This window comes from Panthera tigris, chromosome E3 (assembly GCF_018350195.1).
Source record: "Panthera tigris isolate Pti1 chromosome E3, P.tigris_Pti1_mat1.1, whole genome shotgun sequence".
Classification (NCBI taxonomy): Eukaryota; Metazoa; Chordata; class Mammalia; order Carnivora; family Felidae; genus Panthera; species Panthera tigris.
The window spans coordinates 4079546-4107488 of NC_056675.1; the positions used below are offsets into that span (position 1 = coordinate 4079546).

At 59.8% G+C, this 27943-nt stretch overlaps 1 protein-coding gene across 3 annotated transcripts; it reads left to right on the top strand.

The window, feature by feature from the left end:
• The first annotated feature begins 603 nt into the window (after nt 1-603).
• SLC29A4 (solute carrier family 29 member 4) lies at nt 604-27712 on the top strand. Of its 3 annotated transcripts, none has more exons than XM_042972046.1 (11): nt 604-669; nt 16451-16635; nt 19641-19772; nt 20055-20168; nt 20640-20768; nt 22458-22532; nt 23902-24149; nt 24715-24856; nt 25070-25257; nt 26106-26346; nt 27541-27712. In XM_042972046.1, the coding sequence occupies exons 2-11, from the start codon at nt 16461-16463 to the stop codon at nt 27696-27698; spliced, it is 1602 nt and encodes a 533-aa protein (XP_042827980.1). In that variant the 5' UTR covers nt 604-669; nt 16451-16460; the 3' UTR covers nt 27699-27712. The 3 variants fall into 3 exon arrangements, with proteins under 3 accessions (XP_042827980.1, XP_042827982.1, XP_042827981.1); XM_042972048.1 differs by having other exon boundaries at nt 27559-27712; XM_042972047.1 differs by lacking the exon at nt 604-669 and adding an exon at nt 13349-13403.
• Nucleotides 27713-27943: the final 231 nt, after the last annotated feature.

The following is a 27943-nucleotide window of genomic DNA, read 5'->3' on the forward strand; positions in this document are numbered from 1 at the left end:
CCGGACTGCTCACAGAGACGTTCTGCTCAACGGATGTGTCCATCCAAGGTGGGGGAGCGGGGTGGGGGGGGCTCTCGCTTGGTTTATGTCCTACATTTCTGGGCTGGCGAAATATCGTCGTTATATTCAGAGGAAACAATAAAGCTATTTTCGGCAGCTTGGGAACAAAACAAATCCAGTGGCAACTAAAACCTCAAAGGCCGGTGCTGGGAAGGCCCAGAGAGCTGTGTGTTGGCAGGCTTCCTCCGCCTGGGAGGGGCTTCGTCTACACCACAGTGGGTGGGGGGGGTTGTGCAGGAGGAGAAGGGAGGCAGGCAGGGCGCGTTGTGGAGCCGCAGCCCCTCGGCCCTACCGAGGCAGACCCTGAGGTCCAGAGAGGGTGAGCACCCTGCCCTGGGACACACAGCCCACCGGGGCCAGGTAGCTCTCTCCGCGGCTCTGCCGGGCGCTCCGGCTCCCGCGACGGCTCCAGTGTTTGCTCAGCACTCGGGAACAGATGGCTCCAACTCCCACCCACGGAAGCCAAACATTTTCCCTGGTTACCCTGCTAATTTGCTCACAAGCCTCCTCTTGTAAATAGAGAGTACAAAGCCTCCGGCGAACAGCGTGTCTGCCGAGCAATTTCTACCTGCACCGGTAAGGCTTCCGACCGAGCAAGACAAGCCCCAGGTAAGGCCCAGGTGCGGCTCAGGTTCGGCTCAGGTTCAGCTCAGGTGCGGCTCAGGTTCGGCTCAGGCGTGGCTCAGGTGCGCCGCCGATCTCCGGCGCTCCCGTCCCAGACCTGCCCCTCCCCTCCCGCGGGGGCTGCCGGGAGAGCCTGGGCCAGCCTCTGTGACTCTCTGGCATCCTCTCATCTGTGAAATGGGCGTGCTGATTCCAGAGCAGAACGTGAGACATCGTGTAGGTGCTCTGGGAACGGAGGTGTCTACGAGAATCTGGTCACCTTCATCTGGTGACGCTGGGCTGGCATCACTCTGCGCCGCCCCCCCCCCCCCCCCGACGGTAATCCTCCCTTTCACTTACGGAGCCCTCCTCGAGACCCAGCCCTGCCCTGAGACCCAGGGAGGAGCTAAGTCCTCGAGATTCTGAGCTGTGTGGTGCTGGACGAGTGCCTTCACGTCTCTGGGCCTCAGCCCCCTCTGTAACTCGGGCTGTGGTCCAGGTAAGGATTCCCCGATGCCTGACAACCCAGTGAGTGCTCAGGGTCATTCCTACCTCGCCAAAGTCAGGGGAGGCTCCCCGGAGAAGGGGACTGTGGGCCCCGAGGCTTTGCGGACAGAGGAATAGAAGCCGAAGGGTAGTGGCGAGTGTGTGTGGACAGGCAGTCCCTGCAGGTGGAGGGAACCACGTGGGTAGGAGATTGGGACGGACTGTGGGGGAGGGGGAGCCACAGGAGGCTGGGTGTCGCTGGGGAGTCGCAGAGGCTGTGCAGGGTCTAGGCGGGCGGGGATGGCAGGGAAGGGGGAGTCAGCAGGTCCCGGGCTCCCTCCAAGGCTCCCCCCCAGCCTCATCCACAGCAGCCGTAATAAAGAGCTCTTCCTACTGAAAGCTTCTGGAGCGGGGCCAGGCCGCAGCAGCCCTGGGAGCCCTGGGACCCTGCTGGCTGGCCTGGGGCGTCGAGTCGGGGAGACCCAGGAGGCCGCTTACAGCCCTGGCCGCGGCCACTCCTTTGATCTCCAGGTCTAAGGGCGTTCCAGGGCGTGGCATAGCCCAGGGCAGGCAGACGAGGGAGGGACAAGCGAGGGACGAGTGTCTGCCTGGCCTCGCTGTGTGGCTGGGCCAAGCCCTCCCGCCTCTCCGAGCCTCAGCCTCCCCTCCCGGAGTCACTGTGGGGTTGGGGGGGGGGCAGAGACGGGGCTGACTCTGCGTCCTGGCGGGCCACGCCGGGCGAGGGCCTTCTCCTCTCTGGGCCTGGCAGTCCCAGGGGCCTTTTCTGTCCACGGTCAGAAACAGGCTTTGATGCCTTGGTCCCTGGGACCTGCCCTAAGGTGACTCAATAATCCCTGCGTCCCCGGGGGTGGCTGTGAGCACGAAGAAGAACGGTGCATGTATGACTACGACCCAGCATCCCTGGGGGATTCCCACCCCACCACACACCTGCTGGCTTCTTCATCCCTAAAAGGGGCTCGGTGGGGGGGGGGGGTGCCCCAGTCCCCGTAAGAATTAGAGGAGGCGACAGAGGTGAAGGCCGTCCCTGCACCAGGGGCGATACTGAGGGGTGGAGACCCCCGCCCCTCGGCGATCTGCGGAGCCCGGCCGTGCCCGGCGCGTCCAGCTGGCTGGCCCTGGACGGCAGCCCAGGCGGCGTCCCTCCCTCTGCCCCCGGGAGGCTCCCTCTCCCTCCCTGGCTGCGTGTGTCCTGGGCAGGCCCCGCGCTTCACTCTCTGTCTGGCTGTTGGCTGCAAATACCAGTTGATGGGAAGATTCTAATGGGCTTTAAGTTAATAAGTTGGGACTAAATTAGGTTTGAGCTCCGTAGGAAGCAGCTGGCACGGCCACCGTGGCCTGAAACAGCCCCCGTGGAGCAGCGACGGCCAGGCGGGGGGCACCGCTGGGCTCTCTTTATCCTTCTCTCTCCTCCGACATTTTATTATGAAAGTTTTCAACATAAAGGAGATCCGAAGGAATTGTGCAGCGAACACCCATATGCTCACTGTCTGTATTTGCTCTGTTGGCTTTCTGGGACAGCTGCCCGTCCCCGCGTCCCCCTCGCCAGCCACCAACCCGTCACGTTGTTTTTAGTGCATTCAAAGTCGGTGGCAGACATCAGTGAACTTCACCCCTCAACATGCAGGTCATTAGCTAGAGGTCAGTATTGGGTTTGGCTTTGTTTTGTTTTTTTTTTGCTTTTTGTTCTTTTTTGGGGGGAGGGGGTTGTTTTTGTTTTGCTGTTTGGTGTGTGTTTTTAGGCAAAACTCACAAACAGTGAAAGGCACAAATCTAAAACGGACACCTGGGGAGTTGTGACAGATGCACACGTTGCGGAAGCAGCCGGAGCTCCGCCGAGATAGAGAGCTTGGCGCTGGCCCCAGAGAGTGCCCTGTGCCCCCGCCCTCCCCGACGGTGGTCACTATCTTAATTACCTTAGATCCGTGTTGCCTAGACTAGAACTTCGTGCGAGTGGATAGGAGTCCGTCTGGGGTCGGCCTTTTTCACGGTGGGTGCAACGCCCTTGACCTTCCTCACAGTTACTGGGGTATCAGTGGCATGTTCCTTTTTATTGCCGCGTAGATCGCCGTGGCGCGGAAGGAGCCGGTCTGTTTACTCGTCTCCTGCTGGATGGATGGATGCCTGGGCTGTGGCCGGGTTTTTACCCTTACGAATACAAGTCTTATGGGTCTTTTTGCGGACATTAAGTTAGTTTGTTCATTTATTTATTTATCTTGAGAGAGAGAGAGAGAATGTGAGCAGGTGAGGCCCAGAGAGAGAGAAGGAAAGAGAGAGAATCCCAAGCAGGCTTCATGCTGTCAGCGTGGAGCCCAACACAGGGCTCAAACTCATGCACCGTGAGATCGTGACCTGAGCCAAAATCAAGAGTCGGACACTTAACCGACTGAGCCACTCGGGCACCCAGACGTTAAGTTTATTTTAAAGCTCATCTTGAGTCCCTCTCTCCCCCAAAACGAGACAGGCCCACTCTGTGGCTGGAGGAGGTAGGATGATGCTTTGAGTCGCCTGTTGGTCTTTGGTGAGGCACATCACCCAGACTGAGTGCCAGGTCTGCGGCGGCCCCTGCCCCTTGGGAAGGATGGACGATGGATGGCCAGGCTGGAGGCTGTCGTCACTGCAACAGTGAGAGTTATTCTAGAAAGTCTAGCCTGGGCCAGTGTCTCCCTCGAGGTTCCTGCACAAGGGCTCGCACCTGGAGGGTGGGTTGGATGGGCCGCTAGAAATGACAGACCCAGGGCGCCTGGACGGCTCAGTCGGTGAAGCATCTGACTTCAGCTCAGGTCATGATCTCGCAGTTTGTGGGTTCAAGCCCCACTTTGGGCTCTGTGCTGACAGCTCAGAGCCTGGAGCTGCTTTGGATTCTGTGTCTCCCTCTCTCTCTGCCCCTCCCCTGCTCTCTCTCTCTCTCTCTCTCTCAGAAATAAACATTAAAAAAATTAAAAAAAAAAAAAGAAAGAAAGACCCCAGTCCCCAGGGAAAGGATTCACCTGAGGCAAAGATCAAATGTAGAGTATTGCTGACGTAACACAGTGTCAGGTCGAGCAAAATCTGAAAGGTGCCACTGTCCACAGTAAAAAGTCGTGGCTAAGAAACACTCCAGGCCATGCTTGAAACTCTTGAAACTCTCGCTAGATGCAAAGGCTTCTGGGAATCTGGAGACTTAGCCTCTCTCTGCTCGACGAGCAGGCTCCTCAAACTCTGAAGTGCCTGTCGCATGGCCCCAAACGGATGTCTCCAACAGACGCGCGTGTGTGGCTTTTGCCCGACGGAGCATACCGCAGTCAGGTACGCAGGAAGCCCACAAAGTTTGCAAAGGAATCACACCAGCTTGGACTGAGCGGAGCTGAGCGGAACCCCCCTGCCGGTGGGGCCCGAGGCACAGCGAGCCCCCCCGGAGCCCACGCCCCCTTCTCAGCCTCTCCTCGACGGTCAGCAAGTGGAAGGAAACAGTCGGAAGCGGTCAGCGGGTCAGAACACTTCGGGCTTTGGGTTTCAATCCCTGCCGCCCCGAGGAAGCACGGGAGACAATTAGCAGAAGGACGCCTTTTCGAAAGCTCGCTGTGTCGGGGAAGGTGGGCTGGAGGGCAGGGTGGCAAAAGCCAAGAGGCCAAGGAGGAGGCCTTGGTAGCCGTCCTACTGAAAGATGACCTTTTTTTTTTTTTTTTTTTTTTGGAGCATCTGAGGCCATTTACAACAGCACTTGGAACTTGCCAAGCGAGGCCCCCGCTCACTCTGTCCACGAGGCGGACCCCGCCACGGCCTCCCCCTGCACCAAGCCGGATACACTGCCCGGGCCCAGGTGACGGAACAGGAGTGCAGTAAGTCCCTCCCCCGGCATGGGGCAAGGCGGGGCGCACGCATCCGTCACGAGGCCCCCAGGCACAGGACAGCGTAGCCCTCAAAGCCACGGCTAACGTCGACGAGTCGGCGTCTCCGCTCTCCACGGCCGCAACGCTGCCACGTGACGGACGGGCCAGCGGCACGCAACAGGGTGGCGGGCCAGGCGGCTCTGCTCGCCCTGACCGGCTTGCCCACAGGCCGTCGGGGGCTCCGGGGGCGGCCTCGGCCGCGTGGCTGCGCGTCACACGTCTCCTGTCTCTCGGGGGACCGGCCGGCCGTGTCACCGCGGCGGTGCTGAGGTGAAAACGCTGCCGTACCACCAGCGACATCCCCGTGGCCAGCGTGAGTCACCGAGTCCCCGGTACACGTGCAGAGTGCCGCGGTGGGGAGTCTGCCGGCCCTTCGCGGGAGACGCTGCGCCGAAGACGGGACGGGGCCCGGCGTTCACCTCCCGCGAGCGGGCATCTCTGGGGGGCAGGCCGTGCGTCGAAGGAGACACAGAATCCGAAGCAGGGTCCAGGCTCCGAGCTGTCAGCACAGGGCCCCACTTGGGGCTCGAACCCACGAGTGGTGAGACCAGGACCCGAGCCGAAGTCAGGCGCTTAACCGACTGAGCCACCCAGGCGTCCCTGCACATAAACACGTTTTGTTTTCCATGATAAGCATGTGCGTGGCAAAAAGCGTTACAGATGACCGTGGCTTACTGTGGAAAAGGTGGAGACGCAGAGAGGAATATTCAGTGACGACCAATGTTGTTTTCGTTATAATCATTTCTCTGTGTGGAGTGAATATACTGTGTGCATAATTCTGTATCTTGCGTGCGCCCCTTTAAAAATTCCACTTGTGCAAAAGGCCACAGTAGAAATAAGTGTCCCTTCTCTGACCCCAGCCCCACAGGCTCCTTTCTCCGAGGCAATCACTATCACCTGCCTATGGTGCATCCTTCCAGAACAACCTATGTGCCGGTGAGCACTCCCAGCTATGCTCTCCCTGTTTTTCTTTTTCTTTTATTTTTAATGTTTATTTATTTTCGAGAGAGACAGAGACAGAGTGCAAGCAAGGGAGAGAGGGCAGAGAGAGAGGGAGACACAGAATCTGAAACAGGCTCCAGGCTCTGAGCTGTCAGCACAGAGCCTGACTCGGGGCTCAAACTCACGAACAGTGAAATCATGACCTGAGCCAAAGTCAGATGCCCAACCGACTGAGCCACCCAGGGGCCCCTATGCTCTCCCTTTTTAACACAAACGGTTTCATATTCTGCACACTGTATTAGGGTCTCCCGAGAAACAGGATGTGTGTGTGTGTGCGTGCGCAGGGATTTAGTTTAAGGAATTGACACACAATTATGGAGGCTGGCAAGCCCCGAATCTGCAGGGGGGGTCGGCTCCCTGGAGACCCAGGAAGAGCTGACGTCGTGGCTGAAGTCCAAAGGCTGTCTGCTGGCAGAGCTCCCTCTTGCTCAGGGCTGATCAGCTTCCTGTTCCATTCAGCCTTCAACTGATTGGACGGGGCCCACCCACACTACGGAGGGCAATCTGCTTCACTCAGAGTCCACCGATTTAAATGTAAACCTCATCCAAAACCACTCTCACAGAAATATACAGAACAATGTTTGACCCATACCTGGGCACCACGGGCCAGCCTAAAGTTGATGCATACAATTAGCCATCATAGTTTTCGGCAGCTTTTTGTTTGGTTGGTTGGTGTTGTTTTTGCCTAACTAAACAGTGTATCTTGTAAATGGATCCACATCAATGCAAGTAGACCTTCTAATCTTCTGGTGTTAGGAAAAAGCAACAAATGTCCCTTGAATACATAGCTTTGAACAGACATGCAAGTATCACGTACACATTCTTAAAAAATAGTTAACGGATCAAATGGTTTCTGCATGAAAGATTTTGACCGAGGTGCGGAATTTCCTTCCACAGACGTACAAGTCTACGGTCTACCCCCATGTGGTGCGAGGGCCTCTTGCCTCAAACTTTGGTCTTGGCCTATTTGATAAGAGAAAAACAGCCTCTCACTATAGCTTTAATTTGTGTTTCTCTTCGTAGGTGTAGACCGGGGCAATTTTTCATATGTCGGAGCCACTGTGGTTTTGGTTTTGTTGTTGTTTTTTTTTCTTTTGTAAATTGTCAGCTCATGGACTTTACCCGTCTTTTCTATTGGTTATTTGGTCTTTTCCACTTTGATTTGCACGTGCTTTTTATATATTAAGGAAGTAATACCTGTCATACGTGTTGCAAATATTTTCCCCACTTTTCCATTTTTTTATCATGGGTTTTTCCATGCACGCATTTTATTTTTAGTGGTCTTTTCATTAATGGCTTCTGAGTTTTGGGCCTTCCTTAGAACATTCTTCCTATGAGATGATTAAAAACAAAAATCTGGAGTTTTTTCTTGTTATTCTGTTGGTGGTAGGGTTTGGTTCTCGCTTGGGTATAAGGCATGAGATAGGAACCCAATTTTATTTTGTTTTATCTTGTTTTCAGATTGCCTCCCCCCCAGCGCAAGCAACACTTACACAATCATCTATCTTTCTCCCGTCGACACGTCAGGCTACCGTCATCGGTGCACACATCTGGGTGACTTCTGGAACTACGCTCTGTCCCCATGATTGGTTCGTCTCATCAAAGTCTAGCCCACACCGCTCTCAGTACAGGAGCTTGGTTTTCGCCTTGGTTTCTGGCAAGTTCGTCTCGACTCCTTCTCCTTCTTCTTCGGTCTTTTCTGGGATCCTTCTCGCAACTACATTTGCCCATATGAATTGCAGAATCAGTTTATCTGATTCCAAAGGAAGGACATCTTGCTGTTATTTTTACTGGGATGATGTGAGATCAGAGGATTGATTTAGAGAAATGACATCTTGGTCACACTTTTAGTCTTCCTGCCGAAGAACGGGGCAGGCTTTCTGTTTATTTATCTTCCTTCTGTTTATTTATCTTCCTCTGGGTTATTTATCTTCCTCGCAAAGATTTTCCTTTCTTTCCTTTCTTCTTTTTTTAATGTCCCTTTACAAGTTTTTTGTATAGGTGTTGAACATTTCTAATTAAGATTATTCCAAAGGGACACCTGGGTGGCTCAGTGGGTTAAGCGTCTGACTTTGGCTCAGGTCGTGACCTCAGGGCTCGTGGTTTCCAGCCGGCATCCGGGTCTCTGCTGTTAAGGCAGAGCCTGCTTCAGATCCTCTGCCCCTCCCCGCCCCCCAAGATAAATAAATAAATGTTAAAAATTTAAGGGTCGCCTGGGTGGCTCAGTCACGTAAGCGTCCGACTTCAGCTCGGGTCATGATCTCACAGCTTGTGAGTTCGAGCCCTACATCAGGCTCTGTGCTGACAGCTCAGAGCCGGGAGCCTGCTTTGGATTCTGTGTCTCCCTCTCTCTCTCTCTCCCCCTCCCCCACTCATGCTCTGCCTCTCTTTCTCTCTCAAAAATAAATAAACGTTAAAAAAAATAAATAATTTTTTAAAACTCAAAAAAGATTATTCCAGGGAGTTTTTATCTATTTGGTTGCCAATATCAAAGTATCTTTTCTTTCATTGCCTTTTCTCTGATTGTCTGTTGTACTTCACAGATGGGAGAGCTGTGGAAATCTCTTAAAATTGGAGTCTCTTGGATCTTCCGGCTATATAGTCCTGTCACCTATAAATAACAATAGTTTTACTTCTCTTTTCTGATTTTTAAATATCTTCTATATATTTTTCCTAACAATGTCAACAAGGACTCCAAAGTAGGGGAGGCAGAGGGCAAATACTAGAGGGTGAGACTAGGCATCCAAATCTTGCTTTTGTGCTGGAAGAGATGTGCCTTGCGGCGCCCGGATGGCTCAGTCCGTTAAGCGTCCGACTTCATCTCAGGTCATGATCTCCCAGTTTGTGAGTTCGAGCCCCGCGTCGGGCTCTGTGCTAATAGCTCCGAGCCTGGAGCCTGCTTTGGATTCTGTGTCTCATTCTCTCTCTGCCCCTTACTTGCTTGTGGTCTCTCTCAAAAAAATAATAAACATTTAAAAATTTAAAAAACAAAGAGATGTGCCTTCGACTTGCTGTCCACATAAAAATCCACTGATTCCTATTTCATTAAACTTTGCAAGTCATTGGGAACAGAGGTTGCATTTTACCAAGTGCCAACCAAATGTATTTCACCCATTTTATTATTTTTTTTAATTTTGTATTTATATATTTTAAGAGAGGGAGAGCACATAAGCAGGGGAGGGGCGGGGGGGGGGTGAGAGAGAATCCGTGCTGGCAGCACAGAGCCTGACATGGGGCTCGAACCCACAAACCGCGAGATCACGACTCAAGCCGAAATCAAGAGTTGAACACCCAACCAACTGAGCCAATCAGGTGCCCCTATTTTGCCATTTTCGTATCTGTATCAATGACCGTGGTTTTCTCTTTGAGCTGTTACTACGAGCCATGATGTTAATAGCATAGTTTCCATCAGACCTGCCCTGTAGTCCCTGTTGTAGAGCTTGCTGATTTCAATGTGCTGCTGGATTTCATTGGCTACTATTTTATTGAGGATTTTATATTGATATTCAGAGGTGAGACTGATGTGTTCTTTTCTTAGAGAAATCTGTCAGGTTTAGGAAGCTCTTCCTTTCTTTATTTTTTTCCTGTGCTCCGGAACAGTGAAGTTTACTATAAGTAACTTCTATATAAGTTTGGTAAAATTCTGAAATTCTGTGAACCTGCCCAACCAAGCCTGGGTTTTTGGGCACAGGGGTAATATATTGTTCTTTAACAGGATCCCTTGGGGCACCCGGGTGGCTCAGTTGGTTAAGCGTCCGACTTCAGCTTAGGTCATGATCTCACAGCTTGTGAGTTCGAGCCCCGTGTCGGGCTCTGTGCTGGGAGATTCTGTGTGTCCCTTTGGATTCTGTGTCTCCCGCTCTGTCTGCTCCTCCCCCACTCGTGTTCTGACTCTCTCTCTCTCTCAAAAATAAATAAAACATTAAAAAAACGAACAAACCCAGGAACCCTCTATCTTCCATCGAGTGATTGTTCTGTTTAGATTCCTTTCTCTTCTGATAGCAGGTGGTCTGCTCATTTATAGGTTCCCAGAGAATCATTTTACCCGTTTTCTGGGTTTGTTTTGTCTTTTTAACGTTGGGGCCTCGATGTAAAGTGTCTTCTGTGTTCCTTCCCGTTTCCTGTTTCTGTGTCACTTACCACTTTGACCTTGGCGGTTCCACGATGTTGGAAGTACCCCAGAACCGTACCGTCTAGTGGTGACAGGATTTCTCTGTGTGGTTACGTGGTCCTTCACTGGCCTTCCTGAGTTTTTCAAGTGTAACAATGGCGCAGTGCACCTCTTCCTCTACAGGCCTTTTCTGTATTTAGAATGACTGCCTTGGGCTCGGTTTTCCGGACCAGAGGGTAGGCACGTTTTGGGGGCCCATTTACTTTCCAGAAGGGTGTTCCAATCTGCACTCCCACCAGCGATGGAAGATTTTAAAAACATAGATCACCTCACGCTTTTTCCTCCAACCGAAACACCCCTGGGCTCCCCCACCTTCCCCCTGCCAACAAGGCCCCCCTCGGGCTGGTTTCTGCCCCGACTTCACCTCCCGTCTCCCACCGGAAGGTTCTTCCTCCCCTGTTCCCGCTACACTGACCTTCTTTCTGGTCTTGAATATAATGAGCTTTTTCTGGCTCCGGGACTTTGCTGTTCCCTCTGTCCAAAACACCCTTAACCACAAACCTCCCCACATGGGCTCCTTCCCATCAGTCAATTCAAGCGTCACCTTCCCAGAATGGCCCTCCCTGACCACTAGACGATGACGCCCACCCCATCCCCGCAGTCACACACTATTCCATCCTTCTGTCCTGTTGTCTTGCAGGCATCTGACACTTCCTGAAGTGACTGCTTGCTTGCTGGGGACTGACACCCCACGGGGGCAGGGACCCTGATGTGTCCTCTGTATCTAGAACAGCGTCTCACACACACCGAGTAATTTTGTAAAAATTTTTTAAAGTGTATTTATTTATTTTGAGAGAGAGAGAGAGAGAGAGAGAGAGCGAGCAGGGGAGGGGCAGAGAGAGAGGGAGAGAGAGAATGCCAGGCCGGCTCCGTGCCGTCAGCACAGAGCCTGATACGGGGCTCGCACTCACGGACTGTGAGATCATGTCCCAAGCCGAAACCAAGATTCGGACACTTTACCGATTGAGCCGCCCGGGTGCCCCCCACCCCGAAGAAGTTTTATTTCCCCCCAGGAGGAGAGCTTTCAAAGCTCCAGACCCATGGGAAGTACGAGGCTCATTTACTCTAAAGTCAGTTTCTTAGAGCAACTGGCCATCTCCCCTGGTCCAAACAGCACCGGACGAAGGGCAGGGGGAGCGTCCACCCTCGGCACACCCTGTCACTTCACTCAAGGCAGCCTTATTCAGCGCTCAGTTCAGTCCACCCTTCAAACAAATATCTGGTTCTTACCGCACGCCATGCACTCCTCCGGGCACTGACGATCCAAACAGAAATCAAGCAGGGCCTTCTCCCAGGGGACTTCTAGTCTTTTAGAGGGGGACAAGGCTTTGAGAACAGGTGCCAACCACAGTGTGGGCTCTGGGCGTCCTGTCGGATGGCAGAGGTGGGTCTCAGGGCAGGGGGAGGAGCAGCGAGTCTGGTGGAAACGGACAGGAGGCATCCAGGTAGGGGCGTGGCTGGTGCTCTGGCAGGTGCTGTATTCTGATCCCATCCTGGTGGCTGGTTCCTGGGTGGGGAGGGGGCTCACCTACTTCCCAAGGACACAGATCCCAGCCCTGGAAGGACCACCTCCCAGCCGGTTCCTGTTGTCACCTTGAGGCAGGACCCCTTTCCCTGCATGTGGAACCGCCCCATCGCTGGCTCATTTCTTGTGCCAGGGCCCCAGTGGGCTCCCCTCTGTAATGTCCCCTGAGCCTCCACAGTCTCTCTTAAAACCACGTTACAGAAGAATAAACCGAGGCTCAGACAGAGGCACAGGAGCTGGGGCCCTCAGCCCTGAGAGAAGGCTATAATTCCATCTACCTAGTCAGGGGCTGCTCCCAAGCTGGGGGGCAGGAGAGACTGGACCGAGGTGGGGACCCGGCGAGGGAGCAACACAGGGGGCAGCGGCAATCCTCAGACCTGGCTGGAATCCGCGCACCTCAAGGTCTCCAGCCCACGGGCTCCTACTCATCCTTCAAAACTTTGAGTCTGGCCACCCCGTGAGCTGGTCCACCCACTGACCTGGGCACCTTAGGCCTGCCCCCCCTCCCCTCCCCGGCTGACTCAGGGCAGAGGAGCGGGGAAGGGGATGAGTGAGCCTGGGCATCCACGCGGGGAGGTGGGCTTGGGGGTGGCGGGCTAGGTCAACCTCAGGTCACCCGGGGTGTGGCCCGGTGCCACCACGCCCCTCCCCGGGGTGTCCGGGAAGACGACCTCGGCCTCGGCCCCGCCCCCGCCTCTGCGGGCGCCGTGGGTTGGGGACGACGGGGGCGGGGCAGACAGGCAGGGGGAGGGGAGGGCGGGGCTCCGAGCGGGAGGGGGGGAGGGGGGCGGGCCGGGGCGGAGCGCGGTGGCCCCCGCCGCGCTCGCCGCCGCCGCCGCTGCGCCCCCCGGACGCGCTCGCCGACCCGGGGCCCGCGGACCGCGGACCCGCGGAGGACGCCGGCTGCGCCGGGCCCGAAGCGCGGGGCGTGGGGCGCGGGCGCCCAGGGGTCCCGGCGCGGGGGCGGCGGGCACAGGCGGGGCCGGGCTCGCCGAGGACCCCGGGGCCGGGGCAGTGCCGAGGTAAGCGGTCACCGCGGAGGTGGCGAGCGGGGACGGGGACGGCGATGGGCCGGGGCGCAGAGACCTGTCGGAGCCTTTGTCTGCGGCGCGCGCGGCCCCACTCCGCGCCCCCTCCCCCTCCGCGCCGGCTCGGGCGGCTGAGTCCAGGGGCGGGGGCACGTGGCGCTGGGGACCCCGAATCTCCCACCCCCCCCCCCTCATCCTAGGAAGAGGGTACTCCTGCCCTGCCCCATCCAGCGTCTGGACCGGGCCGGCTCCCCCGCCGCGAGCGTAGGACCCAGACCCGGGAAAGGGGAGAGTGGCCGGTGGCCCCAGGCCGTGCCCAGATCTGGGAGCCACCTCCCTGCCCCCCGGCAGGCCCAAAGGGGGGGCCTGAAGTTCCTCCCTGGACCCCCTCTGCCCCATCACACCTCTTCCCCCAGCCAGCTGCCTCCTAGTTCTTGGAAAAGCTGCTGTAAGAGGCAGGGCCTGAGCCGGGGGGGGGGTCACCTGGTGGTAGCCTGCGGAGTCTGCCCTTTGCCTGGGGGGCACAGGCCTGGGAGCCAACTTTGTTGCTGATAGGGCTGGCCCGGCAGAAGGAGCCTGGGGGGTGCAGGGTGCTGTCAGCCCTGAGATCTGCAGAAACCAAGGCCAGGGAGGAGAAGGTGGGTCTGGGCTGAGCGAGTCACCAGCCAGCGCCGCGGCCAGTGCCTTCACCTCTCCAACAGCCGCTGTAGGAAGGGGGCGGCCGGGGAGCCTCGAAGCCCACTTTTCTGTGGGCAGAACCAACAGGGAGGAGTTGGGGCAGTCTGGAAGCCTGTGGAGGAGCAGCAGAGAACTCAAGCGGGCCCGGGCACAGGGGGCCGGGGCCGTCCGAGGGTGGCCAGCCAGCTGGGGCTTCTGGCCCAGACCAGTGTGAGGCCTGAGAGGGCCAGCAGGCTGGCTTTCCCAATAGAATTTAGGTTCCTCGTCGCCTCTGGAGGCAGAGCACAGCCCCTGGGAGGGAAGGGTCAGCCTGGCCCTGGGGTCCAGACACCCAGTGCCTCACAGCACCCGGGGAGCCCATTCAGAACCCGTGTCCGCTCAGTCACAGCTGAAACGAGGGCGCCAAAGGTGGTCAGCCCTGCTGGGGCTCCGATGCGACCCTCGTGGCCTCTGGCCTTGGCTCTCTGTGCCAAGCGGGGGCATGAGCCAGGCTTTCTGGACCGCTGGGGTCAAGAGCCCTCTCCAGCCGGCCGCGGTGTCCTGATGCGGGGGCTTGTGTGATTTCTGAGCACCTCCCGTGTGCCACCAAGCCTTTGACGATCCAGCCGCCCCCCCCCCCCCCCCCGCACAGTTTATGAAGTTCTTTTTCCCCATCCTCGTCCACAATAGGGAGGTAGGGAAACTGAGGCCCAGGGGTGGCCCATTGAGCAGGGACTAGTGACCTGATGGCCAAAGAAATGAACCGTGTCTTCTCAACTCCCCAGGGGTGGACATCAAGGGCTTCTGGCAGGAGTGGGGGGGGGGGGGGCGGTGGGAGGAGAGAAGAACCCGGGCAGTCTCAGATTTTTAAACCCACATGCGTGTCCTTAAATTTTAACTAAAGAGGGACAGGAGAAGAGGAGGGATGGGTCGGAGACGATCCGAGGCTCCAAGGCTGTTGGTGTGGGTGAGGGGGCCAGGGAGGGACGAGTTGGAGACGTAGGCCAGGAGAGGTGGAGACGAGCCATCTCAGTGCACACCCCCCCCCCCCCACTCTGTCACCCGGTGAGGCCTGGCCCGTGCCCAGGCCGGTGAGGTCATGCCCAGGGGCCATGGGGCCGCCACAGGGGGATCCCACAGGAAGGGCCTGGAAGAGCACATGGGGACGGTGGCTGAGGCAGGCATCGTGGGTGGCAGCTGCCTGCCTCACCAAGGAGCCAGAGGGAGCAGTGGGGCCACCTCCCGGCTTGAAGCTGAGCACGTCCGCCCTCCCGGGTGGCGTGGCCAGGCGTGGCCAGGGCGCTGCGTCTTGGGAAGCTTTGCAGAACACAGGTCAGGAGTTCGGGGTTCGGGTGTCCTCTGGGGACGGGCTCCCATCCTGAGTGTTCCACCGCTCTGCCGCTGGCCCCTTCCCTGGCCTCCCTATCCAGGGAGGCTGGGAAGGCGGAGCCCAGGGTCTCCAGCCTCCTGTGCAGAGTCCTGCCCAAGGCCACGGAGCAAGGCCATGGTCATTCACACCAGGCCCAACTCTGTCCTAAATCTTACTGGGTCTCCCGGCTCCAGATGTGGCCAGAGGCCCGGGACTGGGGGGCACTCAGGAAAAGCACCGAGCCTGTAGGGAGGTTATACCTGCTTCCGGCCTCCGGACGGAGAAGCCGGTGACCCTCTCCTCCATACTCCTGGGTGCCCATCAGCCCGGCAGTTTCCCCAGTCCCCGGAGCAGCCTGGAGGCAGGATGGCTCCGGGTTCCAAGGCCCCAGTAGAAACTCTACGGAGAGCTGGGAAAGGTGGAAACATGGGGCCGGCAGGAGGCGCTCGGTGACTGGAGGCTGGGAGCTGGTAAACTGAGGCGGGAGAGCGGGAGGAAGCGGGACGAAACGAGAGCAGGCAGAGGTGGAGGGTGGTGACAGGCCAACCTCAGAGAAGCCTGGAGTAATCCCTGGCACGTGGGATCCCTCGGGAAGGGGGCCTTCCCCTGGCTGCTTCTGGGGGCTCTCCCACACGCTCGTGCGGGGCCGAGATGCCGCGCTCGGTGCCGGAAGCTCCGGTCCCACCTCTGTGTCAGATTCTCTGAGGCGAGCTTGCGATCAGATAAATGAGTAACAGTTGTTACAGAACCAAATGGCTGGGGCGCCTGGCTGGCTCCCTCGGTGGAGGACGAAAGCCTTGATCTCAGGGTTGTGAGTTCGGGCCCCTCGCTGGGTGTAGCGATTACTTAAAAAAAAAAAAAAAATCTTAAAAATGAAAAAGAAGGAAAACTTGGTAACTCTCTTAGGGAAAGAAAACAAGACTCCCCCCACCCAGCTGCACACACAGCGTTACCTACACAGGGGGTGCCTCTCCGTCATGGATCAACTGGCTTCTTCCTTTCTTGTAGAATTTTTTTAATGTTTATTCATTTTTTAAAAATTTTTTCTAACCCTTGATTTGAGAGACAGAGACAGAACGCGAACAGGGGAGGGGCAGGGAGAGAGGGAGCCACAGGATCCGAAGCAGGCTCCAGGCTCCAAGCTGTCAGCCCAGAGCCCGACACGGGGCTGGAACCCACGAACTGAGAGATCATGACCTGAGCCGGAGTCGGACGCTTAACCGACTGAGCCACTCAGGCGCCCCATAGTTATTTTTTTTTTTAACTTTTAAAGGTTTATTGACTTTTGAGAGAGAGTGCAAGTGGGGGTGGGGCAGGTGTCCCCCTCTGACCGCACACCGCCCTAGATGAGTTGCGTCGGGCACCCCCTCGCGGAGGGAAGCCGTGCGTGGGACACGGGGCGCAGCGTTGGGCCGCGTGGGCTGTTCCGCCCGGCGCTCCAGCCCCGGACCGTTGCTTCGCCGTCGATTCCCCTCCCGTCGCGCTGCCGCCAGCTGCACTCGGGCCCCTGTCCCGGGCTCCCCGAGGCGCGCAGGGGCGCGGGCCCCGCCGTGCTGCTGCAGAGCGGCTGGGAGAGTGGCAGCGAGGACCCAGGGGCGCGGCGGGGGTGGGGGCGCCCCCCTGGCTCAGCCGGCCTCCCCGCCTCTCCTCTCTCCGCAGCGCGGCTGCCATGGGCTCCGTGGGCAGCCAGCGCCTCAAGGAGCCCAGCGTGGCGGGCACGCCGGACAGGGCCGTGGTGACCAGCTTCGGCTTCGACGGCTGCCAGCTGGAGGAGGAGGTGGCCGTGCGGACAGCTGGGGGCCAGGACGGCGGGCCCGGGGGCGCCCCGGTTTTCACGGACTCTGGTGAGTGAGGGTGCGAGCCTGGCCCCGCGGGGACCGGAGCCCTGGGGGAGGGGCGCCTTGGCGGTGGGGGGGGGGGGTCTCCGAGCGCAGGCCCCAGGGGGTGTCGGGATGGGTCACGCCTGCCACGGGGACACGCAAGCCCGCTGTCGCAGGGCCCACGCCCCAACGCTGCATCCAGCGCAGGTCAGGGAGCCAGGCTGAGGAGGCTTCGTCTTAACGTGGGCTTTCCTGACCCCTGGGCGGCTGGAGGGGGCACACGGTGAGTCTGCCCCGTAGGGCTTCCGCCTGGAAGTGACATGTGCCGCCTGGGTCACGTTCACTGGCCTCCCTTCAGTGGAGATGGGAAAGAGCCTGGAAGAAGGACTGATGTGAGGTTCAAAGACTTGATTTTCATCCTGGCTGTGTGACCTTGGGCAAGGGCCTAAACCTCTCTGAGCTTGTTTCCCCACATGGAGGAACCAGGCAGGCTGCCTCTGAGATCAGACTTGCAGGGTAGAGGGCTGCCCCTGGACAGGTTTGGGTTCAGCCCCAGCCCCCCGTCTCTCTGCCACTGGGGGACCGTGGGCAAGTTACCACTGTCTGCGCTTGGGTTATGTCCTCTAGGAAAGAGGAAGGGGACTGGTACCACCCTCCGTGTGGCTGCAGTGGAAGCCCCAGAACATCGCTTAGGGCTGTCCCCGCGCTCAGGAGGCCCCCTGTGATACTTCGTTTGGGGTGGCTATAGTTTATGCTGGCGCCAGCGCAGGCTCGGAAATAGGGGCTTATTCTCTGGTTCCGTCCGCCCTGTCTGCAGATGGGAAGCAGAGGTCCTGCTGGCCGAGCCCTGCAGTGGGTTGGAGTAACCTCGCTGCTCCCCTGTGCCTAGGCAGGGCCAGCTCCCGGCCCATCCCCCAGGTGCCAGGCTTCCCCCAGCCGGGTGTGGCACTAGATAGCATGTGGCCAGAGACGTGGATGGCGGCCCAGGCTCTGTGCTGATGGCTCGGAGCCTGGAGCCTGCTTTGGATTCTGTGTCTCCCTCTCTTTCTGCCCCTCCCCTGCTCTGTCTCTCTCTCTCTCTCTCTCTCTCTCAAAAATAAATAAACGTTAAAAAAAATTGACTATAGTAGCTTTGGTGACGGTGGCTGGGTCAGTCAGGGTGCAGCCAAGAAACAGAGCCAGTAGGAGACACATAGAGAGAGAGCAGACAGAGAGAGAGATGTAGGTATGTAGGTGTAGATATATACACACATGTATGGATTTGTTACAGGAAATAAGCATCCACAGTCTGAAGTCCATAAGGCAGGTGCTCAGGAAACCCCAGAGGCATGAGCTGTTTAGGGTCTCAGCTCTGGGAAGACCTACAGGTCTTGCCTGATTCGGCCAGGCCCACCCAGGGTAATTTTTTTCGATTAACTCAGAGTCCACTCAGGAGGGACTTTAATCCACAAAATCCCTTCACAACAGCACCTCAGTCAGTTTGACTGAACAACGAGGGACTGTTTTAGCCTGCCAAATTGGCCCATAAAATTGACCACCACAGTCCACCCCTTGCCCACTTGGCTCCCATACACGGCTCTGTAAACCACACTTAATCTCCAAATAAAGACACCAACAGAGTCATACCGCTGCCTGGGGTGACACAGCTAACCAAAAACACGCTGATCCTTTCCCAGGAAGATGCAAAGTCCACATTCCCACGTTCCCACCTCTCCTTTGACAGCTCGTAACATAAATACTGAGATGGGACGTTAACACGTGAACGTGTCTTAGGTTCGACACTAAGGTCACAAAGCAGGCAAAACACGAGTTCCCGGTTAATACACATATGCAAACATTCATGTCAAGACAAGGAAGAAACATGCGTGACAACGGCATTTGTCGGTTCTGAGGCGGGTCACGTGGTCCTAGCTGGCACTTATGACCCCCTTTCCCCGCTACCCATTCCTCGTGCTCTTCACCCTCAGCACCTAGCTGGCCTTGGTTCTTTGCTTGGTGGGCTGACCCAGACCTTCACTTTTTTTTTTTTTTTAACGTTTATTTATTTTTGAGACAGAGAGAGACAACAGCATGAACAGGGGAGGGTGAGAGGAAGAGAGAGACATAGAATCTGAAACAGGCTCCAGGCTCTGAGCTGTCAGCACAGAGCCCGACGCGGGGCTTGAACCCACAGAGTGCGTGATCGTGACCTGAGCCGAAGTCAGATGCTTAACCGACTGAGCCACCCAGGCGCTCCCAGACCTTCACTTCTAAAGGCTACAATTGGATTGTTGTTGTTTTCCGTTGACTTCAGTCCTGGGGACTGGAAGTCCTAAGAGATGCCATAGGGAACCTCTTGCAATCCGGACATTGTCATCTTCTATTCTGTTCTATTCTGTTCTATTCTGTTCTGTCCCCACGGGCAGCAGCAAGCTGATTTCCCCTTGGTAGTCGGGTTGACCCACCCCAGCCAGGAAGGCAGCCCTCTCCTCTGCCCGTTGATTCAGGGCCGGGAGGTGTCCAGAGTGCCTGGCGGCCGTCTCGCTCCCAGGTCAATGGGATCATTGTGTCTCTGCCTAGAAGCACTTCTCCTGTCGCAACCAGGACCGTCCCCTTGGGCCGGCAGCCTCGAGGCACAGGGGTGGGGAGCAGGCATGTTGCTCGCGGGCTTTTGAAGGTCATCGTGAGTGGTGCTACTCCCACGGCCGCCCGTGCTCCCCGGACACCTGGGTGCCGAAGGGGAGATCACCCCATGTGTTAGACACCGAGTTAGAGCAAACCTTCTGGAGGGTTCCACCTTGGCTGAGTCTTCCGACGGCCCTTCCTCCATCCCGTCAAGCCAGCTGCTTGGTGGCCGTGGTGGTGATGGCCGTGGGTGGTTGCCATGACTGGGGCAGCTCTGGCCACGAAGGTGGATGTGGGGGCGGTGACCACGGTGTCGACGGCCCGTGGATATGGGGGTGGCGGTGCTACGGTAGACGGTGGTCCTGGCACGGCGGCCGTGGCTCCGAGGGGCTTGTCCGCCTCTAACCTGCCGCCTCTGGGTTTAGCGGTAGGGGAGCCCGTGCCCGACGACCGCTACCACGCCATCTACTTTGCGATGCTGCTGGCCGGCGTGGGCTTCCTGCTGCCCTACAACAGCTTCATCACCGACGTGGATTACCTGCACCACAAGTACCCAGGTGGGTCCCCCGCGGTCGTGTCCCGCCCGCCACAGGCCGGCCGGCGCGCTCAGCTCTGGCCCGGCGCCCTCCGGAGACCCCGCAGGCGGGCCTCGGCTTCGGGGAAGCCCATTTTATTCAGATCCTCACTCGGCTGCCGAGCGCGGAGTGACTCCAAGCGCCCGCTCACCCTCTCTGGGCCGCCAGCCAGTCTCGGGCGGCGCAAGGAAGCGGCCCCTGGGGAGGGTGGGTGCAGGGAGCGGGGCGCCCCCTGAGCACCTGCTGCTGGCCGGCCCCCTGCAGGGACCTCCATCGTGTTCGACATGAGCCTCACCTACATCCTGGTGGCGCTGGTGGCCGTGCTCCTGAACAACGTGCTGGTGGAGAGACTGAGCCTTCACACCAGGATTACCGCGGGTACGCTGCCCGCCGGGGCTCCCAGCTCTCACGCGTCCGGCCTGCCACTCACCCCAGTTTCCCTGCGACTCACTCTCCCCATCTATAAAATGGGCACATGTCCTAGGACTGTTACAGAGTTCAGCGTATGAAAGTAGGGTCAGGCCTGTGGCGGGTGCACCACGTGCTAGCGTGACACCTGCACCTGGGGAGGCTCCGTGCGCCCCACATTGCGTCCTGGGGCCTAGTCTGCTCTTCCTGTCCCTTTCCTCTTCATGGCAACATCCGGTGTCAAGGCCCAGCTCAAATGGGGCCTCCTCCAGGAAGCCTTCCAGGCACCCCTCCTGAGCCCTCTAAGGTACCCTCGGCCCTCCCAGCATAAAGGGGGAAAGGCAGACAGGGAGGGCACCTCTGACCTGGCTCTGCAGGAGGGGTGGCACGGGGGGAGCCCCCAGCCTCATGTGCCCACGTCTCTGGCCTCTCGTCCCTCAGGCTACCTCTTGGCCTTGGGCCCCCTCCTCTTTATCAGCATCTGTGACGTGTGGCTGCAGCTCTTCTCTCACGACCAGGCTTACGCCATCAACCTGGCCGCTGTGGGCACCGTGGCCTTAGGCTGCACAGGTAGGAGCCCGGGCCGGGGGGGGGGGGGGGGGGGGAGGCGGGCAGGGCGGGGGCCGGGGCCGAGCCCCTGAGTACCCACTGCTGGCCATGCCACCCCCACCCCGTCCACCTGCTGGGAGCGTAACGACACGAGGTGACAAGGACTCAGTGCCGGCACCTACCCCCGTGCCACCCCTCACACAGTGCACACGCACAGCGCCTGCCACATCCCCGTGCACGCTCCGCACACGCACACACACGCTGGGCACACGTTTGCACACCCCTGCGTGCCCTGTGGACGTGGAGGCAGTTCCCTGGCTTTCTCAGATAGAGACTGCACTTCAGGAACTATCTTGCCCATGTGACCACGCCACTGTGTTTCTCTTGGAGACTGGCTTTCAAAGTTGTATTTCTGACTTTTAATTTTAAAACTATTTCAAACCCATGGGAAGGTTGCAAAAATAGGATAATAAATTCCCATACACCGACCACCGGTTGCTAATGTTTTGTCGGATAGGCTTTCCCTCTGTCCCCCCGTTTACGTACATAGGTGCGTATAAATTTTGCTCCTGAACGCATATCAACATAAAATACGCTATGTTTTCCCTTTAAACCATTCGGGGGTTACGCGCAGACGTCATTACGTGTCTTGCCTACGTACTATCACCGGAGGGTGTATTTTCTAAAAGCCGAGACGTTTCATCTGTAACCGGGTTACAACTGCCCGAGTCTCGGAATTGAACGCTGCCCACGTCCGAGAACTGAACACTGACCCCCACGGTACCTTATCTACAACCCATATGCGCGTATTACCAATCGCCGTGGGAACGTCTTTAGCGTTTTCTTTTTCTGATCCAGGATCCGATCCAGGATCGTGTCCTGCGTTCGTCGTTAATCCCCTTTAATCCCCAAGGGTCCTCAGGTTTCCACGGCCACGACGTTTGGAAAGGTCCAGGCCTGTTGTTTTGTACTCTTTCAAGTTCTTCTTGAGCGGGAAGAAACACACTTCCTGTTACAAGCCAGTGTGGGTTACCTGTTTATCAGTGAAATCAAGGCTTCTGGAAACTGTTCTCATTCCAGGCCGTGTCCTCGGGTGTGTTTTGTTCTGTTCCATTTGGTTAAAAAGCAGATGTTTTCCCAGTGTGGCCGCTCCAGGGTGTCCGTGTAGACCACGGATGCGCCGACCTGCAGGGTCCGGGCCAGTGAGTCTTTAACCCCCTTAGACCCGGTGCTGGTTGGGACGAGAGCAGTGAGGCTCTAGAAACCAGCTGGCTCCGAGATCTCGGTGCCTTTGTAGAGCGAGACTTGTTTCTGGTTCTTGCCACGCGTTCGACACGTGGATGGGGGCGGTGCTCCACAGTCACTGGGAGTCGGGCGCAGCGGTAACTGTAACACGGGTTCCCCGTGGTCACTGCTGCTGGGGGAAAGACACACCCCAGTCCACGTGGGCTTTTCACTGCCTCCGCCAGACGCGGGGCACGTTGTCGCTGCACGTGATTCATTGGCCGGAGCCAGTCATGGGGTCCGGCTGGCCGCGCACGCTCGGTTTGGCGGACAGGGCGCTGGGACCAAATCTCTGTGCTGCCCGCGATGTTCACGTCCGTTTCCCCGCACCCTCACCAACGCGTGCTCTCGGACTTGTGAATTTGGTTCCAAGCTGACAGGTGATGGGTGGCATCTCACGGTTACTCCTCTGTCTGTCCCCCCAAGTGCAGCAATCCAGCTTCTATGGCTACACGGGGATGCTGCCCAAGAGGTACACGCAGGGCGTGATGACCGGGGAGAGTAAGTAGCGGCAGGCCCCCTGGAGGGGACCCCCCCCCCCGCGACATGCCATGGACCCGGCGCTGGGGACCGTGACCACCGTCTCCCCGCGCCTGGCTGGTGGGGGGCAGGGACTCCTGGCGGGAAGGGACGTGGCTTTGATGTGTGCACATCTCTCCAAGCATGCGGTCCTTTGCGCGAGAAGCATACACGTCTCCTAGCGGGGGTCTGTGGTGGCTTGGAGTGCCCGTGTGTCTGTGCGTTTTGTGTGTCTGTGTGTGCGTGTACATGCGGGGGTAAGCCTGCCCAAACCGTGACATCCAGCATCGTGCCGTCCTCGGAGCCCCAGACCCCTGAGCTAACCCCTGCCCGGCACCCCCACTTGGCTTCTCAGACCCGCTTTCCCAAGCCCATCTGACCTGTCCTCCCGCCCCTGGTCAGTGAATGGCCCCCCCTTGCTCACACGGGACACTTACCCAGCACCTGGACTTGCCCCGCACTCCAACCCTGGTCCGGGGGGGCCAGCTCCCCTCTTGCCCTGCCGCCCCTGCCCACACATCAGGACCCCCTTTGAAGCACCTTCCTCCAGATGCTCCCCATCTTCCTTCTGCACCTGGACGGGCCGGGGTCCAGGCGGGAAGCTGGGCCCACTTCTCGTCTTCGAGGTACTCTGCGCCCCCTCCCGTGTGGTGACCACATGGCCCCAGGGCGCCAGGCCTCAGGTCTGTGGGGTTTGGTTCCAGGAAGCACTGGACAAGCAGATCACTTCTGTATATTTTGCCGCGGAGATGACCAAGGAACCCGCCGGAGCGGTGCGGTTTTGGGGTGGTTTACGCAGTCAGGAGCCCCACACTCTGGGAGCAGCCCACACCCACATCCTGCCTGAGGCCTCCTGCCTGCCACGACCCCATTGCCCTCCGTCGTGACCTCACGAGCACAGCCACCCTGCCGGGGACACCGCCCCCGGCCGTCGCCTACCCGCAGAATCGTGCGCGGGTGTTGGCATTTTTCCGCGACTTCTCTGCCGCCTTCCCCACCGAGCCCCGGGAAGGCAGGGCCTATGTCCCCTCTGTCCCCACTGTGTCCTCAGGGCGGGATGGTGCCAGATACGCAGCAGGCGTTCTAGAAATGCTCCTGCGTGTGACTGTGCAGTGCCAGGGAGGGACGTTCTGAGTGGTCGCATTTTGTGACACCTGCATGTCTGAAGACCGGGCCGGGCCAGGCCCAGGGCCGGGGGCGGGCGCGGGTGCAGGGCCAGGGGCAGAGTGGGGGCAGGTGCGTGGCCAGGGGCAGAGCGGGCCAGGGCCTGGCCGGGCAGGGCCAGGGCAGAGCCGGGGGCGCTGAGCGGGGGCCGAGGCCTGGGCCCAGCACGGCGCCCTCTCGGCTCCAGGCACGGCGGGCGTCATGGTGTCCCTGAGCCGCATCCTCACCAAGCTGCTGCTGCCGGACGAGCGGGCCAGCACGCTCATCTTCTTCCTGGTGTCCGCGGGCCTGGAGCTGCTCTGCTTCCTGCTGCACCTGCTGGTGCGGCGTAGCCGCTTCGTGCTCTACCACACGGCGCGGCCCCGCGACAGCCGCCCCGGCTGCAGGGCCGGCTACCGGGTGCACCACGACGTCGCGGCGGGGGACGTCCACTTCGTGAGTCTGCCGGGCGCCGCCCCCGCCCAGTCCCGCTTGTGGTCTCCGCCACGCCGTGGCCTCGGGCTGCGTCCCGCGGGGCCTCCTTCGTTCTGCGGACCCAGGTTGCGTCCCTCCGTGGCACCTCGTGTCTGTGGCCTGAGTCCCCGCGGGGAGGCCGCCCGGAGCCATGCTGGGGGGCGGGGCGCCCTCTGGTGGCGGCAGCGGGGCCGGTGGGGCGGAGGCGCGGAGTCCCCCCAGACGGGGTCCAGAGGGTCACCCCGGCTCTGCATGGGAAACGCTGCCGTGAGCTCAGGATGGGGACCACCAGGCCACATGCCGTGTCACGGTGCTGGGATAAGGCCCACAGTGGGAACGAGGCCCCCCGGTGGCCAAGGAGGTTCCCCAAGAAGTGGCTTCTGGGCTGAAACCTGGCCCGTGGGGGAGGGGAGACGGGAAGACCCACAGGAAGGGCATTGGGGACAGAGGGACATGCATCTGCAGGGGCTCAGAGGCGGATGGGGCTCGGTGTGTTTGAGGGGCCCCCACCCAAACCCCACCGGCCGCTGCTTCGTCCTCCCTCCAGGAGCACCAAGGCCCAGGCCTGGCCAACAGCGGGTCCCCGAAGGACAGCCCGGCCCACGAGGTGACCAGCCACGGCGGGGGGGCCTACACGCGCTTCGATGTGCCTCAGCTGGGAGTCGCGCGCAGCTGGCCCTCCTTCAGAGGTGGGGGTGGGGGCGGGGGCGGGGGCGGGCAGGGCGGTGCTCCGCGCGTGTCCCGCCCCGTGGGCCTGGCGCGCGGCGCCGTGGGGCGGGGCGGGGGCGGTCGGGCCGTGCTCTGCGCATGTCCGGTGACGCCCCGGCCCCGTGGGCCTCATTGCGCGCACGTGCGGTGGCGGCGCGGACGCTGCGCCCTGACCCCTGGCCCGTCCCCCGCAGCCCTGCTGCTGCACCGCTACGCCGTGGCCCGCGCCATCTGGGCCGACATGCTGTCCATCGCCGTCACCTACTTCATCACGCTGTGCCTGTTCCCGGGTCTCGAGTCCGAGGTCCGCCACTGCGTCTTGGGCGAGTGGCTGCCCATCCTCATCATGGCCGTGTTCAACCTCTCCGACTTCGTGGGCAAGGTAGGCCCGCAGCCCCTTCCCTGCGTCTGGGGGAGAGGCGGTGGGGGCGCGAGAGCCGGGAGGCCCGGGGGAGGGGCAGGCCCCGAGCCGAGCGCGCCCGTGTCTCCCGAGTGGGGAGGGCGGTGGCCAAGCAATGACGCGGCCCCACTACCGTGCAGGGCGGCTCCGAACTGCCTGTCGGCCGTGCGCACAAAGTCCGGCGCCGTCGTTCTGTGTCTGTGCTCGGCCCGCAGGGCCCCGGGGCGGGCCTCCAAAGACGGCACAGAAAGTACTTCCGGGGGCAGGAGCGCCCCGAAGGGGCCAGGAGTATCTGGGCAGAGTGCTCTGTGCTGCGGGCGCAGGACAGGGTTGGGGGGGTCAGGGCTGGAGTAAGATCAAGGCTCCCGTTTCTGGGACAGGCCTGACGTGGGGGACTTGAGGCTCAGAGAGGGAAAGCCGTTTGCTGGAGGTCACACAGCAGGGAGTCTGGTTCTTGAGGGAACGAGGCTTAGTTTGCGCGCTCAGCTCCAGATCTTGCGGCTTCCTGCTGTGGGAGTGGTGGCAGGTGACCCTGGGCGCCTCGGGTGTCATTTTTCAAGCGGGGTCAAGAGCCCGTCCCGCGAGGGTACGCTGAGGATTGAACAGGAGGGATCTTTGCGGTGTTGGGACGGATTCTGGACACACGGCGAGGACCGCGTGTCGCTGTGACGCGGGATTTGGTGGATTTGGTGGTCCCGGCTGGGTGAGGACAGGGACGCAGCCTGAGCCGGAGCGTGTGGAGACAGGGGCCGCGTGTGGGGGCCGCGGTGGAGACGGCGGGGCGGTGGCGTCAGTGGAGGGAGGGGGCCGACGCGCTTCGCTCCCCGCAGATCCTGGCAGCTCTGCCCGTGGACTGGAGGGGCACCCACCTGCTGGCCTGCTCCTGCCTGCGTGTGGTCTTCATCCCCCTCTTCATCCTGTGCGTCTACCCCAGCGGCACGCCCGCCCTGCGCCACCCAGCCTGGCCCTGCGTCTTCTCTCTGCTCATGGGCATCAGCAACGGCTACTTTGGCAGCGTGCCCATGATCCTGGCGGCGGGCAAAGTGAGCCCCAAGCAGCGGGAGCTGGCGGGTAAGGCCCGGCACCCCTCTGCCCGGCAGGGAAATCGAGGCCCGCGGAAATCCCTGCCACGCGGCAAGAAGGTGCATTTGGGCTCCGGGATCAGATCGATCTCAGGGAGTTTGTAGTGCGAGCGTGCTTGTCGGTCGTTCGTTCCTTCGTTCCACAACTACGCGGTGAGCCCCTACCGTGGGCCAGGCGCCATTCTAGGTGCTGGGGACTCGGCGGCCACGAAACAGCGCTTCCTGCGCTCGTGGGGCTGACAGTGCAGAGGTGACGGGTGACAGGGCATGTAATACGTTGAGTGGTAAGTACGACAGAGAAAAGTAAAGCAGAGAAGTGGGATGTGGGAGTTGGGATGGGAGCTTGCGATGTAAGCAGAGCAGTCTGGGAAGGCTCCCTGAGGAGGTGACTTTTGACAGGCGACCTGGAGAAAGTGGTGAGGGACACGTGACATGCTAGGGACTAGCCGGTGGGAAAGCCCAGAGGCAGAGCTGGCGGGGGGGTGGGGCCGCCAGGGCAGGCAGTGGGAGGCCCGAGGACGGACTGGACCTTAATGTGTTTTAAGACCCCTTCTGGTGCTGCTTGGACAGCGGGGAGGGAACAGACGGGGACAGGAAAGGAGTGACGGGTCCCGCACCCGTCCGTCGACAGCGTAAGGGGCGGGGACCCCGACAACAAGGGGAGGTTGCCTTGTCTCTGGAGGAAAATGGTGGTTTCTGGATCTGTTTTGATGGTAGAGCCCACGGGGCCAGCTGATGGATTGGGAGAGCGGGTGTGAGAAGGGGACGGGAGTCCAGGAGGAGCCCCCACTTTGGGGCTGTTGCAGGAAGCTTGGGTCGCCGTCTCTTGAGACGGTGGGGGCTTGTGGGGGAAGGGGCCCTGGAGTCTGTTCTGCGCACAGTGGTCCCAGAAGCCCCGTTAGACGCCCTGGACTGTCCGTGACCAGGAAGCACGTGGAGATGGGGGGCTGGAGGGGGAGAAGCAGGCAAGGCCCCGGGCGCCCGACGTGCTCCCATCGGGGTGTCTCACAGCCCTGGGACGGCCGCCTCTTCGGGAGCGGGCGCCAGTCGCTGCCTCGGACCCAAGAAGCCGGGGCTGCTGCCCGGCAGCCCTTTGCCGAGACCGCCGGGTTGGTCCGCATGGGTTTGGCCACCGCGGTCCTCTGAGCGCCCCTTGCTGCCCCGCCCCCACCTGCTCCCTCAGGTCCAGTCTCGTCCGCAGGGAACACCATGACCGTGTCCTACATGACGGGGCTGACGCTGGGCTCCGCCGTGGCCTACTGCACCTACAGCCTCACCCGGGACGCCTACAGTACTTGCTTCCGCCCCTCCGCCAACACCTCCGCCCCCGCCGGCCTCTGAGCCGGGCCCGGGCCCCCCCCCCCCCCACTCTGGCCTGGACTAGGGGCCCCGAGGCCCGAGGCCCCCTCCCCGCCCCTGCCTGCAGTGCCTGCGGGGCCCCGGCCTCCCCCGCCCCCCACACCCCCCACCCCCCCCGTGCCAGTAATGCCACCCTCCGGGTCCGGCCGGCCATCACGCCGGCCCCAGGGTTCTGCCGAGCCCTCCGGCCCCCCAGAGCCACCCAGCACTGTGCTCTGCGTCGCGTC